Source organism: Pyrgilauda ruficollis, unplaced genomic scaffold, assembly GCF_017590135.1.
Source record: "Pyrgilauda ruficollis isolate IOZ18807 unplaced genomic scaffold, ASM1759013v1 scaffold24, whole genome shotgun sequence".
NCBI lineage: Eukaryota > Metazoa > Chordata > Aves > Passeriformes > Passeridae > Pyrgilauda > Pyrgilauda ruficollis.
The window spans coordinates 2,234,072-2,254,423 of record NW_024523648.1 but is presented as its reverse complement, the minus strand read 5'-3'; the positions used below and the strand labels follow the sequence as shown (position 1 = coordinate 2,254,423).

Genomic DNA, 20,352 nt, shown 5'->3' with positions numbered 1-20,352 from the left:
TGCTTCTAAAAAGTTATATAAAAATTAAATCAATTACAGAAATTTTTAGTCAAACATATCCTTAATTTTATTTTTTTCTCAAAATTATTTTAGTTTCTCAGATATTAAATATTTAAAATCAAAATCTTTGTATAACACAAAGAAACCTTAGTTTGTTTTCACAGATGTTATGAAAAAAGGTTTTAAAAAATTCAATGTCAAGCATAGCTTGACATTGCTCTCATAGCTAAGAGCTCAGAGGCGATAAATGAAAGAGTCCTGCTATTTCATGTTAGGTGCATTTGACACTTGTAGAGCATGTGTGTCGGACTCCTTCTGCAAAAACAGGCAATCAGAAAAGGGATACTGAGTAAATTGTTCTTCAAGGTCTTCTACAAATTTGGCTGAAGGAGGGTTGAATACCCCAAATAATTACAATGCTGTGATAATAATTAAGTTAGGATATAATTATCAGCTGTGGGCTTTTAAATGGAAGGAAATAAAGCAATCCACATTGCACATGCAAACTATATTTTGTTTTCATTCCGTTTCACAAGACAATCTGATGCATCTTTTATGAACTTCTCAAAAGACTGGAGAGGAAGGATTCAAAATTACATTCCTGATTTAGCCATGTTCTTTTTCATTGTAATAATACAGTGACAGATGTGCAGGATTAACTAACATTTTTTGGCGTTCTGTAATTTGGCTTGTGATTAAAATGATTAGTTATTTCCTCTCAAGATATGAAAAGGTGAATTTTAATTTAAAGAACCTTCTAGTTGGTACCAAAAAATCTTTTATGACCATTGGTGTAGTTTAGCTTATGGATATTTGTTAAACTATTGTGGTTTAAGTACAGGTTGTTTTGTTCCCGAGGATAAAAGCAATTACTAAATAGTAATAAATTCACTAAAGAGTGAATAAATCTAGTAGGTTATTTAGGTTCTTCTACATGGGACTAAGATTCCCCAAATCCACATGGGGATGTTCACACCATTCATCATTGGGACCTTCATTCCACAAGGACATGCTCTACAAACAAAGATAATATAATGCAACTGCTTCATGAAAAGACCAAAAACAGTTAAACGGCTGCAGAGAGCACGTTTCTCTGCTAGGAGAATACAGCAATTGCTCTTTAAATTGCATGATCAAAGATGAAGTTGTTCTCCTAATGCTCCTCCATTCTTCAGGATGGAGGGAGATTCCTGGAATAGCCAACTCAATTGATGTACTTTGAAAAAACAGCCCGATTTCACTTCTTCTAACCAGGGCCAGTTTCAGATTAGGGGAAAGGATGCCACTGTGAATAGCTGTGGGAATCCCTGAGGTGCCACTACTGAATTCACAAGAGTGAGTCCTCAACAGCTGCTAGAGGCTGGCTCAGGACCTTCTGCTCTCCTAGCTGCAAGATCAGATGCAGAGGCTCCCAGCACACAGCTGCTGCCTGAGGGGCAAGGCCATGCTGAAACCCTTACATGCCTTCTTTCCTCAGCTTTGCTAATAGATATTGAAATAGTGAGCAGAAAAAGCTGAAAGAAGGGACTCAATGCCTAAAAACCAGAGCTTACTACCCTTCAGCTGGTTATTCTGTCGTTGCCTTTGAGTTTATTGAAGACAACTCAGCCCTTCTCCCTTTGGGTAATCTCTTTGCTTAACTCTTCAGTTAAAAATATTGTTACAGGCTTCCTCACTGGAAGCCTTTCCTCAGATTTCTGTTGGGTTTTTAAAATAAAATGCTTTGTAATAAATGGTTTCTTTTTTTACTTTTTTAAGAGCCAGCAAAAGCTCCTGCAGCCAACCCAACCATCAAAAAAGCAGCAGCAGCAGGTAAAGGAGAATAATGTTTGCATGCAGTCTATTTCTTGTACTCTTGAACCAGTTTATTGCATCATAGCACCATCTGCTGGATTGCACATGAGCCAGAGGTTTTTATTAGTTGTTGGGGTGATTTTTTGTTTGTTTTGCTCTAAAACATTGTAATAATTTGCATGTGACATATTTGTTAAGAAAAAAAGTATTTAGCACTTATTTCTAGCATTATGTTTGTTTCTTGTCCTCCCATGGTAGCTATAAGGTGCCATACTGGGCCATTCTGCAGGGCTTGAGATTAAAAAAAAAATTAATCTGAATGTAAAGTCTGATTTTAAAAGCAATATTTACAGAGACTAGTTTCCATGTGAAGCTGTATTCGAGCCCTTTGAGAAGGGGATCTGGTATTTCAAAGTGCTGATCTCACAGTAGGTTGTCAAAATGGAGCTCTTGGGTAATCATAAATATCTACTGAAAAGACAAGCAAACTTTTTTAAACAAATAATGGCATAAATTCCTATCTGAATTTAGATTGGATTGTAAAAATCTAATATTTTTTATTTATTTATGATATCTGCTTCACAGCCGTCTTCAAAAATGCCACATCTCATTTCTGCTTAATTAAACAAAACCTAATATAATGAATAACAACCTGAATAGTCATTATGTTTATAGTTTGACTACATTTTATATTAACTATCAAAAAACCCTTCAGGAATTCTAATATGAAAATGTGGAGAGTATAAAACTATAATATTATTCCAGTCTAAAGCAGGATAGCTGGTGCTGCATCAGACTGTGCCATTGAGCTGTGTTTGGTGCTGGCATCCCAGCAGTGGCCAGCCCACACTTCCTCTGCTGCTTCTTGCCTCCAGCTGATCCCCCTGTATGGATCTGAGATAGCTTTTTTTTTTTTTTTTTTTTTTTGTCTTTAAGATTGTTTTCTGGCTATTTTTCTCTAATTCAGGTTGTTTCAGTAGTCTATCTCAGAGCTCTCCTCCACTGAAAGAGTGAATAATGTCTTGCATCAGTAGGGGTGACTGGGAATTGGTCAAGGATCAGCGCAAGCCAGGAACACCTGCAGTTGTCTCTACCACAGAAGGACTCATAGCCTGGAATCACAGAGGATGTGACCGTGGGCTATTGCAGCACATATTGAGTGGCTGCACCATGCACTGTGTGACACTGGCTTGGGAAGCACCATTTCCCCACCCGAGCTCCCCGTCCCTGCCTGCTGTGTTTGCTTGACACCACGTTCACCTCTGCTAACGCAGCAGGGGGAGCAGTGCAAAGCCCCCCATTGGCATGGCTTACAGCTGAGAGCTGTGCTAGCAATGTGTGTGTGGCAGGGCGTTCAGCCTCTCAGTGAGTCCGCCTCCACAAACGTTTACATTCATGTCACTGGTAATTTCTTAAAGCAGCTTTGTTGCCACAGTGTGTTGTAGAGCTAGACCCTTAGAAGTCTCAACAGAACTCTGTAGAAATCGCTATGTTAGAACCATATGCTTATAATTAATTCATTCCACCTGCTTGCATCCAATATTTGTGTTCATGTTTGAAAAATATTCCAATGAGTCTGCTTGTTGGCAAGAATGGTGATGGCAGTAATCTGCTTAAGAAAAAGAAAAGGGGAAAACTGACACGGCTTCTTATGGAAAAACAAAATAAGTTTGTCTGTTCTGACACATTTCTAAATATCTAGTTTGCCTTAATAATTATAAAGAGCAGTAGGTTTTGAGTTCTACATTTTAGCTTCCCCTCCAGTTCTCTGAAAATTAATTTACCACCAGAATAACTCACCATAGCAAAATATTAAATATGCTTGTTTGGCAATATCATAAGTAGACTGCTGCCTATTAGCACAGTAAATTAAATACATTATCCAATTTCATATTTCATTTTCTTCCACATATCTTATTACATCATAACCTGTACCCAAGAATGCCTAAAGCTCAAGGTTTACTCCTCTTAACAGATTGAACAGACTGAGAGCACAGCTGGTCATCTCACTGTGCATCTACATCACATATGCTCCTGATCTTAATGTCACTGGCTGAGAAATCCCTGCCTAATTCAACATGCACTATTTTAATCTCCCTACATGTGTACAGAGAAAGCAAAGAAAGTGAATATGGAGTCTGAAAGTGTATGAGAACTTTTGGATCTGCAAGCTGACAGCTGCTGTAGGAAACCAGCCTTAATATATTTCCATCACTTAATTATGAAAGTTGATATTTTCAAACATTTCTAGATTTCTCTAACTGGGAAAAGTCACTTATCTGGCAATTATCAGAAACTGGGCTTGAGATCTCAGGATTGGGCTGTAAAGCAGAACAGTTTCTTAGATATATGCAAATGATGCTGTTCTAAGGGGACAAATCAGGGTTGAAGATGTTTTATTACACATGTTCCTCAGTAACCCTGTTTTGTGCTGTTCCCATTCTCAATCCTGCAGGCATTCCCTCCTTTTTTTCTGCACAGTGCATTGTCTCCCCAGCTGTGCCAGAACAGGTCTGAGAGTGACCCACCCTTACAAAGCATCAGCCAGTCCCTTCACCCTGAGCAATGGCACGGGTTTTTATTGACAGGATTTCCTCAGGCACCCCTTGTGTGCTGGGCCCAGCAGGTCTCTCTGAAGGGTTTCTCAGAGATGGGGGTGTAGGAGGTGAGTAGCTGACATCTTTTGTCAGGAGAGGGGGCTAGGAAGGGAATCTACTTCACTCTTCAATCCTTACCATGCCTCACAGCTGTAGCTAATTCTGCTGGTTGGGGCAGTCATCACACCTCGGTTTAGAGCATTTGCTGGGTCTGTCTTGTCACAGTGGGAAAAGCCAGTGCATGGAGGTGCAGGACAGGACAGGGAGCACAGGCACAAACCATGCAGAGAGCATTTCCAGCTAAATTTGCTAATTTAGGCTGGCTGTATTCCCTGGCAGGCAGTGAGGAGCCACAGAGCCGCTGGTTAGTGGCACTCCCATAGCTAGGGAGAGGGGTGGGAACAGCTCGTCTCTGAGTCCCTCTCAGGAGATGGCCTCACTTCATAGGTAAGACTCCTGCACCTTCTCTAAGCACAGGGACAGTGCTTTCCCCTGATGATTTGCCTGATTTTAAAACCAGTTCTAAATCTTTTCAAGACTGAAAAAATTAAATCCTAATTGCTGCTTAGGATTTCCTTGGAATGGTCTTGAAATTTTAATTAATTTTACAGTATGTTTAACAGATTTTGTACTGTCACTTAACTGCCTAATTACTGGGTCTTAATGCCTAATTTTCCCCATTTTCTTCTCCACACACATGAAAAAAAAATGTTATTCATAACTCACTTTAGGTTCATAACAGAAACTCTTTTTAAGCACAATTTTCCCCTTGAAAATCAATAAAATTTAGTCTGGATCCAGAGAGAATAAAATAAATATGACAGACAATAGCCAGTTTTAAGCGTTCAGATGTCAGCTGCCTCCAATCTCCCAAACTGAGATACAACTGCCAGTTGTACCAGATCTACTATTACTTTATTATGATACTAATCTTTTCACTGTTTGTAAGAAGCAGAAAGAGGACATTTTGTATGAAATTATGTAGGAAATAGGTCCATGGAGTAAGTACAGAATATTAGAATGCAGGCTATACTGAAAAACTTGGTTAGAGGATCCTGTCTAAAGCAGGAAGAACTAGTTTTACTGGTATTTACTTAGCAGGGAAGTAGTTTTAACTCTTGGTTCAAGATAAATGATTGTAACTAAAATAGCAGGAAAGCTATTGCCATAAGGTATAACCAGTTTTAATCCACATAAAAAGAACAAAAACACAGAAGTTTAAGGCACAGTAGATATGTTTGAAATGTAGAAAAAGTTTATCAAGGAGCTGGATTATTTATTATCTTCTAATTATTACCTGTAGGACACAAGTATATAGAAAGCTAAAACCATATGTTACAGAAGATTAATAACATTCAGCAATTCTATTGCATATTTAACAATACAGTGGAACAGGCAAACATATCATGGGTTGTTTGTCAAGTTTCTCAGATTCAAGTCTCAAGTCACATGCCAGGGATATATTTTACTCACAGCTCCAAACCTTCGGCATCATTCATCTAATTATGTATTCTCATCTTGTGTAGATATGTGTAATCCATCCAAGAGGAGAGATTTTGAAAATCAGGGTCAAGTTTATGTTACACACCCCTGAAAGTACTTTTGGAGAAAGGAAAAGGTGCCTGTCTCTCTCTCTGTAGGGACATAGTAAAGTTTTCGATCCTGCATTTTCTTCAGGATCTTATGTCTGAGGGTCTCTGTGTGCCCTGAAATTTCTCTTCATAAGCAGCCACTGCACCTGGTGAAAGCATCTCTGCATGTATTTGTGTCGTACTGATGTTACATTGAAAATTATTCTGATAGCTGGAGTAGACAGTTCAATTTTCTGTTTCCTGAAGTTAACCCTCTCAGACTTTTTCAGAACATAAGCACGGCCATTCTCAGGTTTTATATTCTGGGTTTACAGTCTATCTTTTTGGTGACAAATGTTAGACGTAACTTATTGAATGCAGAAGGACAAGCTTTGCAGTTTATTTCTGTACAAAATAAATCTTCACTCAGATAGCAGGTGTTTATGCAGCAGTAAACAAAATAATGAAGCCCTACCTGTATTAATACTGCTGCTCAGGGTCTTTGGATTTAGATCCAGGATCATTCTGCAGTCCTTCTGAATCACCAAACCTTGATTTTCAGTTCATTTTAGCATAATTCTTCCTCTGTCCCACCTTAGCTTTTCAGGAAGTCAAATATCATATCTTCTCTGACTTAGTAATTTTCTTGCTGGTTACAAAGGGGTGGTTCCAGGCTTGCCTGTTTTTGCGCAGTAGATGGAGACTATCTGATCTCAATCCCCAGCAATATGCCAAAGGACAGGAGAAACTGGGACTTGGTCCTCAACTGTTTGTCCCAGGGTGCTTCCTCTAGGCTCTATTGAAGCCTCAGAGCTGACTCTGCTCCTGGTCTGCCACGAATGCGCTGCACCCTCCACAGCTAAAACCTTGTTGCTGGTGCAGTAGTCCATCACTCAGCTGCTTAATATCTGCAGGAATCTATTATGTGGATGGAGATGTGTTCCACAAATCATTTCAACCCACTGTCATTTTCACCCAAGCTGAAGTCTGAGAAAATATTGCAGAACATGATGTCTTAAATTGTCCACAGGATTATGTAAGCTGAGCCATTATCTGACTCTGAATGGGAAAAGAAAAATGAATTCTTTACTTATGTCACAATAGATGATGCCATGTAAGGGGAAGAATTTTCTGATGTTAGAAGATTTTACTTTACAACCATGAATTCTTTAGACATAGGATTTATTTAAATAGAGCGTGAAATAGCTTATTTTACACTAAGCTTTCTAATCTGAAATCCAGTTTTAATTCACCAAATTTTTAAAATGTTTTTGAGTAAATGGCTTAAAATCCATGATATTTTTTTCTGCTTCTGCTAGGATGTTGAAATTCCCAGTCTCATAGCTTGGCACATTATTTTGCACTTATACTTTTCTTAGAGTGTTCTCTGTTTCAGGATAATATAGAGTTAAAATAATTTCCAGTACTTCCTTTCAGATCACAGTGTGTGTGAAGACACTTGTACTGTAAATGCAGTCTTGTTTCTTTTTTTGTCACCAAATATTTGCTATGCATCAAAGTACTTTTGTATTGCTAACACAAAGACAGCACTACTTTAAGAGCAAGGCAGGGGGAGCAAGTTAACTACAAAAATTATTTTTATTCATACATGAAAGTAACAATAATATCAATAAAAGAGGGTCAAATTAGGTGCAATTAAAGGATCAGAGCTAAAAGTATTATAGAAGTGTCCACTCTTGACAGAAAAAGCTTTTTAAGGTCTTTGTTCTAAGGCTGGCAAACTTTCATAGCCCTGAACTTGTTTAATTATTTGAGTACACTTTTGGCTAGAATTGGGCCAAATTTCAACAAGGATTTAACATATCTTTAACTCCATGTTGAGTTCACAGAATCACAGAATTCCTAGCATCACCAGTTGGAAGAGACCTTCAAGATCATCAAATCCAACCCATCCCCTAACACCTCAACTAGACCATGGCACTGAATGCCACATCCAATCTTTTTTAAACACATCCAGGGATGGTGACTCCACCACCTCCCCCAGCAGACCATTCCAGTACTTTATCATTCTTTCCATAATAACTTTTTCGTAATGTCCAACATATATTTGCATTGGCACAGCTTAAGACTGTGTCCTCTTGTTCTGTCCGTTGTTGCCTGGAGAAAGAGACCAAACCCCACCTGACTACAACCACTTTTCAGAGAGTTGTAGAGAGCGATAAGGTCACCTCTGAGTCTCCTTTTCTCCAGGATAAGCACTTCCACCTCCCTCAGTCATTCCTCACAGGGCTTGTGTTCCAAGCCCCTCAACAGCCTCATTGCCCTCCTCTGGGCAAGCGTTCAAGAATCTCAAGGCCATTCCCAAGCTGAGGGGCCAGAGCTGGACACAGCACTCAGGGTGCAGCCTCACCAGTGCCAAGTACAGGGGAGCAGTGACCTCCCTCTCATCCCTCCATCCTCTGATATGGTCCTGCTGGCCACACTGTTCTTGATACAGGCCAGGATGCCCTTGGCCTTCTTGGCCACCATGGCACACTGCTGGCTCATGTTCAGTGCTGTCCAGCCTGGGCACTGTCCAGCCACACCGTCCCCAGCCTATAACGCTGCAGGGGGTTATTGTGGCCAAAATGCAGGACTCAGCACATGGACTCATTAAAGTTCATCTTATTGGACTCTGCCTATCTATTCAACTGTTCCAGATCTCTCTGCAGAGCCCTCCTACCTTCCAGCACATCAACACACGCTCCCAGCTTAGTGTCATCTGCAAATTTACTGATGAAAGACTCAATACCCTCATCCATATCATCAATAAAAATATTGAACAAAACTGGCCCCAGCACAGACCCCTGAGGGGCACCACTGGTGCGTGGCTGCCAGCTGGCTGCAGCACCATTCACCACCACTCTCTGAGCACGGCCATTCATTTCCTAACCCAGAAAAGAGTGCTCCTGTCCAAGTCAGCTTTTCCAGGAATCTTCTGTGGGTGACAGTGTCAAAGGCCTTGCTGAAGTCCAAATAGACAATATCCACAGCCTTTCCTGCATCCACCAGGCAGGTCACCTAGCAAAGCATTCAAGGGCATACTTAGGCTTTGTTGAATCCAGACTATCACATACACTAGAGATATAATTATCTTTCCAGGCATTAATGTTTTGGAAGCAGTACCAACTTAATTTTGGGAGAAAGGGAATAAATGGGCCTCATCCAGTTCACTGTGATCATTATGAAATTGCCACTTGATTTGCAGGGGAGCAGTGGTGTGGAATAGATTTTCTATAATATATATGCTTATGTTACATCTACAATTTATCATGAACAGTTTTGATGCCATTGCTTTCTGCCTGTGAAGAAAAGCCTCAGACCAAATAGATGGAACTAAACGCAGTTGCATTTCATCCAGGCTTTTCTCTCTTTTCTTTGAACAAAATTTTTATCAGATATTTCCCAAAGAGGTAGCAGATTTCTGACAAAGATACTGATACAGAAAACTTCCACCTGATTTCCTTTTCTTCACAAAAATCCATCAGGAAAACTGTTGCCCTCCTCAAAAGATAATCTTATATAGAGGAGTGAGTATACGTGTGGCATGATTTCACGATGTAAGAGGTTTCCTTGGTGTGTTCTTATCCAGAAAGAAATGTATTTGTACAGTTCATGATCTTTGTAAATCAAAGCATAATACAGTGGTGAGATTTTCCACAATGATCTAGAAAATAAGAATAGCAGTGAAATATAGAACACATACTCCTTGAGAGCAGGAGAACAGGAAAAAACTAGTTTGATGCAAGACTTTCTCATGTGGATTATCTCAGGTCTAGAAACATGATTGGACACATATTGAAACATTTTCCTTCAGCAGAAGGGACTAAAGGGATCTCATCTTTATCTAAATGCTTATGTTCACAATATTCTTAATGATAGGATAACCTGGAAAGCTTTATCACTCTATCTCATTTGGTTTTAATTAACCAACATAGTATGAAGTTCCAAGAAGTTTTGTGCATAGCTTATAAAACCAAGATTACAAAACTATAAGACCAAGCTAACTTTCTACTAAGGATTTAAGTATCTAAGACACTGCATAGAATGTGACAACAGTAGGCTTCACTGAAATATTTGTGGTAAAAGATAAACAACACTACAGAAAGCACCATTTTTATTCAGCTACTGAGTGCAAACAAAATGGTGTTGGTTAATTAACATGTGGTGCATCCCACACAACAGCATATCCACTTGAAATGCCATTTTCCAATCTGTGTCATTCCCAATAGAATTTTTATTTTCCTGAACCATTCTTGGACATGATTACTTTATCTGAATTAGGAAACACCAGGTGCACACAAATGCTCATACATGTGTGAGCATGCCTATATAAATTATGACAGGAAATCAACTGTTCTTTCCTGTCAGATAGCAGAGGGTCACACTTTGTGACTGTCTATTCTGGTAGTAAAGATTAAAATACACCTCAGCAAATTTGCCAGCCTAGATGCTTTTCAGCACTGTTTTTGCTTTAGGGAATAATGTGGCTTAGGAAAGAGCTACAGAGGCAGGTTCAGGTTTTCTTCTCTCTCCCACCTACTCTGAATTGCCTAGGAGTATGTCACTACTAATGAAGCAAAAGACACATTTGTATGGTTTTATGAGCATCTTATACATGACTTTGCCAGTCTTTATAAAAAAATAAAAGCCATTTGTTTAAAGCATCAGAGCAAATAAAGATGATAAAATGTCAAACTAAATCAAATCTCAATTCCATGCATGCTAGAAAAATACTGTACTACCAGAAAAACTTCCCTGAATAAAATATGCTGTACAGTCTTATATACATGCAAAAAAATTATTAAACAGAAAAATAATTGTCACTGTTGAAGCAGTCACGACACGAAAGAAAGACTACTAGCAGTCTCAGATGGCAAATTTTTATTATTGAATACAGCTGATCTTTTATACACTTTCTAATTGTTTATGCTTCTTCTACCTTAACTATTGGACACAATAAATTAACATAAACCTATTGGTGAAAAGTTACAGTGACTTAACTAACTTTCTAAAAATACTTTGTGCAGATGTAAAATTCTCTTCTTATCTTTCTTCAATTCCTCAATTCTCTTAATCTCTTTAGTTACAACCTTTAAAAAAACCTCCTTATCAATTTCTTCTTTCTTCTCAACTTCTTCTCGCTCCTTTAACTAACAAGCCCACTATTAACCCCTTCCACAAATATGACAAATGCCATGGCAAATATCTGATGTGTTTACAGCTGGAAACATCCTTTCATGTTTCATACTAACTACTTGAAAGTACAAAAACAGTAAAGGATAAGACATTGAAATCAAGGAATGATAACTTTTTGCAATCAGGAAAGAGCTAGGTCTGAAATTTCCTGCAGTTTATGGCTCATGCAATAAAAGTTTCCAGTTCATTCCATTCAACTATCAGGACATGAATCACCTGAAATCTCATATCATGTCAGATTTCCCAGAAATGCTTGATGTCAAATTCTATGTTATTTATTTTTATAAATTTTCTCATGGAAAAGGATTTTATTTCATATGCTTCTGGAAATAAAACTATTATGAAAGAAGCTCTATAGACCTTCTCTAATGTTTGCAGTTTGGGAAAAAGAAAACTGTGAAATAAAGCTAAATAAGTGGATTATTTTTTACTTTGCCAAAACACTGGCTTGAGTGTTGCTAGGATCATTCTGTTCCCTGATCTCCTGAGAGCTGAGAGATCTTAGAATGAGAGACAAAAGTAATTGCCTCAGAACCACTAAAGACTGAATTACATTTCCTTTCGTTTCCATGAAGCTGTCCTGATCAACAGTCAAAGAGAAACCCCCAAAATACCAATGAAAATTATATTTTCCAAAAGGAGTCCTAAAATATCTCAAGAAAGTGGAGAGTCTGAAGAGCACTCAGGCTACACAAAACCAAAGCTGCAGATGTTGTCATGATTAAGAGCATTGAGGCCGCCAAACCACTGAGTCCCAAACTTTTGATCTCTCAGTTTTAGCTAGAATTTTCCTCCTTGACCTGTATTAGAATTGAAACCCAAGGTAGAGATGCCATTAAGAAAGTACATTTATTCAGGCAATAAATACCAGCTTGCTCTCTATTTCCATCACTTTTTCATAATGCAGGGAAAATCACAGCCATGACTTTTTTTTGGTGACGCAAACCTGTTCCATCATAATTTCCACTAGAAATTTCATTTCTCCTATAAAATGTGTCTTTAAAGAGCCTACAATATTTTTAACATTTGTTATGCAATCAATACACTAAAGTGTTCTTTACATAACTATATTAAGACTATGTTCATTATTTCAGTCAATTAATCTTTTTCCTTTGAAACGCTGTTTGATATAAGCTTTTTTGGGGGCGGGAATATGGAGTAATTACATACTTTTTTTAAAACTTAACAATTGTGGGGTCTTTCACATTTAAGATCAATCCGTCCTTTCAAATATTAATTATTTTCATAGCTCTGCATGAAATATGTCTCTTATTTGCCCACTGTGCAGTCAGTATTAGCTGATTGATTACAAATTAATATTTAATGGAAATATTATTAATATCAATGTTTTTATAAGTATATTTAATTTTATGTTGGCAGTTCTTTTTTCCTTTTTCTGATTCAATTGAGTGATAGGTCATTTCTGTGAAAAAGGTTGCTTTTAGTGAGGGTACAACATTCAGAATCACTTTGAACACTGAATTTTATATCTAGATTCTAGAGTGGAAACTGTTTAAACATTAACGCTCTCAACTCTGTATTACAGCTTTAATACAAATATAACCTGTTATAAGCCTGGGGATGCAGTCATCAGATACTGGTAAACTATGAGCTTGTATTTAAAAGTACTCACCTTGAGTCCTGTGTGCAGTTTTGAGCACCACAACATAAGGATATAAATTTATTAGGGAGCATACATTAGAGGAAGATACTTAAGTGTCTAGTGAAGAAGTCATATGAGGAGTGGATGAAATTACCTGGTTTGCGCAGCCTCAAGAACAGGAGACTGGGGGTAGACCTCATTGCAATCTGCAATTTCCTCATGAGGGGAAACAGAGTAGCAGACACTGATCTCTTCTTTGTGCTGGCCAGTGACAGGACCTGAGGGAACGGGCTGAAGCTGGATCAGGTGAGGTTTAGGTTGCATATCAGGGAAAGGCTTTTCACCCAGAGGGTGTTTGGGCACTGGAACAGGCTCCCCAGAGAAGTGGCTACAGCACCAAGCCTGGCGGAGTTCAAGTAGCACGTGGACAATGCTCTCAGGCACATGGTGTGACTCTTGGGTTTATTCTGTGGAGAGCCAGGAGCTGGACCCAATGCTCCTTGTGAATCATAGAATCATAGAATATCCTGAGTTAGAACTCAATAATATCCCTTCCAGCTCAGGATAGTCTATGATTTGATGATTCTGTGATCTATCTTGTGATCTGTGAGCTCAGATATTCTTGAATTTAGGAAATGTTTGAATTGAATTCAGGAAATGTTCCTTTGTGGATCCAAACTTGCACAGCACAGCCTTTCCATGTGCTGTTTAAAAGCATCTGCAGACAGAAAAAGCTTAACTATTTTTTTTATTTTTTTTTTTTGCTACTGTGAATGTCAGCATTGGCTGGTAGATGTTGTTCAGTCTCTATCTGTGGCAGGCTGCCCTGCTCCTTCTGCGAGGGGGCGTTAAAACAAATTCTTGCAGCATGGAAAGAACTATTACAGAAACTACCATTAAAAAGTAGTTATCCTCAAGCACATATAGTTGGGTTGCAGACCTCCATTTAAACCACCCTGCAGCAAAACTGCAGATGTTTTTACCTACACCATTTTTATGGTTTCCTTTTAGCATCTTATTATAAAGGACGAGTCCTTTGCTCTCCCTTATTAACGACTAATCTGACCCTGTTTATCCAGTGTGAAAACCACTGGAGAGATTGATTACAAACATAAAGGCTTTATTTTGACATACTGGAACGTGGGGAAGGACTCACTGAACTTAGAATCTATAGGAATATGTCACATCCAATGGCCAATAGTAACATGAAAAATTATTGTCCAAGGCAATCAAACAAAGCATTACAAGAAGAGAAATATACACTTTATTTTTTTTTTCTTTTCCAGAACCACATAACAAAGAAAAAATTAGTGAATCTGGTGAATATTCTCTCATTTTTATTTTACTTTTAAACAATCCCAATATTTTAAATTCATTCTTGTCAGAAGTTAATATTTGATACTTTTCAAAATTTGTTTTTACAGGCAAAACAACAAAGAAAGAAGCAAAAGTACATGGTAAGTCCTGTAAAAGACTGTAAGTTTTAGAGTCTCATTTATCTGGTTTGATTTTCAGTTGAGACAGGATTACATAGAGGGATAAAAAAAATAAAGCCATGAATATAATTTTACTGGTTTAATTAAAGTTACTTAAGCAATTGAATGGATGTGGGGCAACCATTCAGTCTTCTGTAACTGAGATCTAATTAAATGTCAAGAAGAACAAGAGGGGGAAAAATTCTTTATTTCATCTTTTAAAAGGTTTCTCTTTTCAAAGAAAGTTACAATAAATGGATGGAGAAACAAACACAAAATACAAGATTCAGAATGAGGAGGATAGGAAAAAAAAGTAGGCTGTTTAATTTTCTTTTATGCCAGGCACCCATGCATTTTATTGTTGCAGCAAGGTGCTCTTGTTCCCAAGTGGAAACCACTTCTCCAGTTTATACAAATTTAGGGGAGCATAAAGATTTTCTCCTTTTACAGCCAAGCTTGATGACTCATTCATCAGATGACTCTATTTTCTCAGATACAAATTTGGAGCAAGAAATACCTACAGTAAAAAGTCAATTTGTAGAAAAATGAATCTGTCCTTTTCTATAACATAAAAACCTGTCACAGTGCTTCAGAATGAAGGTGTGAATAATGAAAAAAACAAGAGAAATGCTGTAGCTCAATTAATTTGCTTTTAGTTAATGCAGTTGTGAAGAATAGTAAAGAAATGAAACTGAGAAAACTCATATAAAGGAAGATTTTTGAAACTGGATCCTCCTCTGTATCAATTCTAGAAGTTTCAATAAACTCAAAACAAAAAAACAAAAAAAAGGTGAAAAAATCCCTAGCTTCTGCAAATCACTGAAATTGTTAAAAAAAAAAAACATTTCTATTGCATATCTTCCACCTATGTTTAATATATGCTCACTCTGGAGGCTATTTTACTCCTTGTCTCATCCTCACACTTGAAATTAGCAGAGCTATTGAAGGTCTATATAGAACTTATCTATTGGCCTTGTTTTCCACTGCTTTTCATCTGCAGGTTAATTAGTCATCTGCCATGAGACTATCTAAACAAGGAACACATGTGTGTGTCTGCATAAAAAAATGAGCTCCTGCTCTGCATAGATTTGTAGCATATTGATAAAGGAAAGAGGTGTTAGGATCAATTTTAATTCCTTTATTCATTTATCTAATTTGTTTCTGTGAATGTTTTATTTTACAGCAGCTGTGGAAACTCCAACGTCAAAAGGTGAGTAATTTACGTGGTTTTGAAAACTGAAATTGAAGAATGCTGCTGTCAACTTTACTGTAATGAAAAAAAGCTGCTTGTGAAAAAAAAATTGTAACTATGATTTATTTGAAACAAACAGCCTTTTAAATTGTAATGGTGTCTTCCTTGCAGCATCTCAAAGCAGGCATCTTTTCCTCAAATTTTTCAAGGACTAACTGTAATTCTCCAACAATCTGAAATTCAGTTTCTAACCCTAACTCAAGCCATAAGGCTTTTGTGACAGGCAGAAAGGAGGAGTGACCAATCTTCTACAGAGACATGACACAAAGAAATATTTCTCTTTTTGCTGCTCTAACTGCAGGACAAACCCAGTGACTGAACAGCTGTTTTCTTTAAGGAGTTTTGCAGGGAGGCTTGGTTTACCAGGCTTTGTCTACCTTTCATACATGAACTGTCAATGGCAGGAGGTGTGACAGTATCAATGCTTGCTCCAAAGATTCCTTCTTTCCACAAGGCGCAGGGAACTGGGAATGATAAGAAACATCAGGGATGTAAATTCAAGCTGAGCAAATATTTAATTGTTTCCTACCAGTGTCTGGTTTTTAAGTATGTGCAGTGTAAATTACTAGCTCCAAATTGCCCTCAAGAACGCTACAGATTTCAGATGTAACTTAGAAAGTGGAATGTCAGGTTGCAAACTGCCCTTTGCTCTTAGTCCATGTATATTCATGTGAATGACCACCATACTTTTATAAGCATTCCTTTTCAGACAAATGAGGGGGAAAAAAAAGTTTTAGGAAGTTCACTTAATTAAGGATAAGTAGAAACAGTGGCCTTCCGTTATATAATATAGGAATAATTCATTATTTTTGTTGTCAAAAGATCAGTCTCACAACTGAAAGTGTTGGCCTCAGCCAACACTTAGTTTTACCATAGGATCAACCTAATATTGAACCTGGAATTGTTCCCCCGTGTCTAAGTAATGACAACTTTGTTTGATTCTTCATTAAATAAAAATGAGCTGATTTTAGCTCTGTGGAAATTGTTGATTTCTTAAAAATTTCTTGTTAGCAAGTCATCTAAATTTAACTTTATGTTGCTAATTTTGAAACTCAAACATAGCCTGTACTCCAGGGGGAAAATCATATTTATATGAAAATGTTACAGCTGTTCCTTTTGCTACTTAGCAAGAATCACAAAGGAATGCTGTTATTTTCTTCTGTATTCTGATGCAGACAAATTCTAGTAGTGTTTAATAGTAGTCCTTTATTAGTGTTTAACCTTTCTTTAAGTCTGAAGAAAGTCATAGCTATCAAATCCATATTTGTTGTTCTACATTGTTGCTATTTATTTGTTTCTCATTTTTCTCCTTTTAGTCCTTAGAGACTTAGCAGATCTCTGGACACAATGTGATTTTCAATGTTCAGTAGGTGTTGGTAAATGTAAATTTTTTTAAAGCACATTCATGGAAGGCAAACAATTCTGTTCTGAACAAAAGCAAGGCTCTTGATGAAACTCGCTGCTTTGGTAATTAAACAAAATTAATCTGCTGGCATAGAAGGAGGTCTGGGCCATTCCCCCCACCCTGTACTTCCTATGAACTATCAAACTCACATGGAGCTTTCTTGCATTTTCTCACAAGCCACTACAGCATGAATTTATTTCTCCATATAACAGAAGAGTTCCTAACCATAACATACACTTCTTAAGTTAATGATTTCTTGTTTTTTTGTAATGTCACAATGAGGAGCCTCTGACCTCAGGGTTCAGTGAGTGAAATGTTTTTTGTTTCCGGTGGGAATGATTTCTTTCTGTCTTCCATCACACTGAGCAAATATCTCAAAATAGCTTTAAAATCAGTGACATTTTAAATGCATATTTTTGATGTGGATGGTAGTTATGCAACCTGTCTCTTTTGGGATAAAAATATTGTGACAAATTTGATTTTAGCCTACAACTATTGAGACTGCACAAATATTTGATGAATTGCTCTTGTGGCCACTTTCAGCATAAAACAATAGCTGCTGAATTGTCTCTCATTTGTTTCCTAAGAGCTTGTGATAGAATCAGAGAAACAATTATAAAGTAAATTGCCAATTTGATCTGCATTATGCCAAGTTGTCAAGAATTTTGCTGAGAAATGATAAAATATATGTGGGAGTATTTCTCCATTTATTTAATCTATTTTTTAAACTATATTTCACTGAAAATATGGTTCCCTGATGAATTCCTGATTTTACCTTCATTTTATTTCATATTGCTTCATGCAGGAGTTTTTGTGGGTTTAGTTTGGGATGGGAAGTTGTATTTTGTCTTTTTTTTTTTTTTTTTAATGCCTGCCATTCTACAGAGAAGAAAATTATAATACGTTACAACATTCATATTCCCTAAGTCATATGGCTAAAATATCAGCTTTTCAAATAGGGAATACTTGGAACGGGATCATTTTTTACAAAGAGATCAACTTTCAGGCTACCATTCATAAGTGGCAAGAACTTTGAAAATGCCCAGTGGAAGGGATGACCTACTTCTTGACCTACTCAGAAAACTTGTCTCTGTTCTGATAGAGACAACCAGACATTCTGAATCTTATTCCAAACACCGACTCTACATGGATGGGCTTTCTGTATATGGAGACTTTCAAAGTGACAGCTGTTACCTTGATGACAAAAGACCTCTCAGATTCACCAAAGTAGCTCATACCTCTCTTCTGAAAAAGCAAATGGAACAACGGAATGTCCTGTTTGTCCTCCCAGATACTGCTCTGCCATGTCTAGATGATGTTACTTGGCAGTTCCGAAAATTTCTGGAGCTCTGTTCTGTCTCAGCAAGTTCTTCCTTACAAGAACTCACTCACTCATGGAAGTGTGTTGCATTACTGAATGCAAGGCTAGCCAGAATACTGTCAATATATCTATAACTGGTTGTTATAGCAGCCTCGATGTTTCTCGAGGATGGATGGTTCCTTCATGATAACCACACTCCCGGTCTACCACCATTACATACATTTGATGACTAAACACCTGATTTTTTTCAGAAAGCTGTATTGCTCTTCTAGCCAGCAGCTCAGTATCCAGAAAAAAAATATTTTATTCCATTTTAATGGAATAGAAGTATTTATGTGATGTGGGCAGGTGAAAATTTTTACAGTAAATTTACAAACCAAAACTGCTTTCATTTCAGCTAAAGAGGATAAAAATGCTTTGAAGAAAACAATCATTCTCAATAGCTCATTTAGCTCTTGTCATAGCTGCTTTTGCAGTTGTAATGCTAAAAATATATTTTGAAATGAGTGTGGGGCAGGTTTCTGGTGCCTCTTTTCATATATTTCTTTCCATATTCAAATAGGCTTATTCTTCAAGATATTGACCGCTTCAGTAAGCATTTTAGAAGCTCCATGATATTGATTTGCTCAGTGGCAGGGCTCAGTGCTCAGACTCATCTTGGCTTGTCAGTCTAGTTCATGGTTAGTATAAGTAGTACTGCTGATTTAGGCCCAGGTAATATGGATGGTAATATCAGAGGTCTACAATAAATATTAAAGGTGCTTGGTTCTGTTTGGCTTTCTCTGTGTCCATGAACAGCAATAAAAAATTAGGTAGTTGGACAGAAATGGAATACTCCTTTTTTTTTTTTTCTTTGAGTCAGACATATTTTAAACCTAGATTTTATTTTCAGGAAAATTGAAGATTATCTTCAATAAAATGAGTTCCCTGAGGTAACTGAGGTGCAGAAGTGCAATATTGTACTGTTTACATGGAGCTTGCTCGCAAACACCTGCTCACATCACAAGGGAGTAATTGATGCCTGTGACTGGGTTCATCCCACTCAACAGGAAACAGTTCATCTATCGATACCTGACTTTTCACTGAATCTCAGGTTCAGAGAATCTGGGAACAGATCATTCCTTTGACCCCCAGCCCACAGCAGACATTGCAGACAGGCCATAGCTTATTAAGTGAGCTGATCTGTATGAGCAATCATGCCCACCAGTTCCAGAATGCTCTTGAAAGGATGTCCTGGTGGAGCCCCTGGGGCCAGACTTGCAGTCCAGGCAGCATGGAGGCAGTGAGCACACATGAAGGTACTTCATAGGTTCTTTGAATTCCCTGACTTTCTCAGTATAAATAATGATAACAGAACATGACCTTCAGAATTTATCTCTAAAAGCTAAACTCTTAATTTTCAACTGTGATTTGTTCTAATAAAATGACAGGGTGAAATAACAAGCTGAGAGGTTGTTATATGTGCTAATGACCCTGAAGCTGCAGACATTCTCTACCAGATGTACATCCATCAGACGTAAATTAATTACATTATTTTACATCCATTAGATGTAAATTAATTTTCAGTGTCCATTTTACATCTTGCCACTTAGGCTGATTGTTTGTTCTTTATGCTATTTTCAAACAATGACAATGAAGCTTATTTTCATAATGCCACATTTTTTGTCTCAAACACTGTAAGACTTTTAAATTAAACAAGAATTTCATTTAGCATAATAGTTATAAATTATGGCTACAAAAGCTTGGTTTCACAGAAGTGAAATGTTGTAAGTGCAATTTACAGCTAAACATGTATATTTCTAGATTTACAGTATTTAACCCCAAATAATTCAATGAAATAAGAAATATATATGTTGTCCTAAAGATACAATCTTGTACGTCACCAAACCTGCAGTGTAAATTGTCAGAAACTATAAAAGATTCCCATATTTATGTAAGCAAGGTCTAACGGTACCCCTTCTTGCATTACCTCTTAGATAGTTTCATCCTTAATATCCTTTGTCTCCCAAGATGTGTAAATGAATTTACAAATCGTGCTTGCCAAGCTTGTGAATAAGCAATTGGATGAGTCCATGCATCCTGACCTGGGCTGCTTCCCCTGGTGTCAGTAAAGGTTAAGCAGCCCTGCCTCACAA

General features: G+C 37.5%; 1 protein-coding gene across 3 annotated transcripts in view; it reads left to right on the top strand.

The window, feature by feature from the left end:
• Positions 1–20,352, top strand: part of TRDN (triadin) — a 222,549-nt gene that overhangs the window by 127,813 nt on the left and 74,384 nt on the right. Inside the window, exons 17-19 of one of the 3 annotated variants that reach the window (XM_041469826.1) lie at positions 1,759–1,812; positions 14,189–14,221; positions 15,423–15,449. In XM_041469826.1, coding sequence (XP_041325760.1) covers positions 1,759–1,812; positions 14,189–14,221; positions 15,423–15,449 — 114 coding nt within the window. The remainder of the gene's footprint in view (positions 1–1,758; positions 1,813–14,188; positions 14,222–15,422; positions 15,450–20,352) is intronic. The other 2 variants (XM_041469828.1, XM_041469827.1) reach the window with 2 other exon arrangements.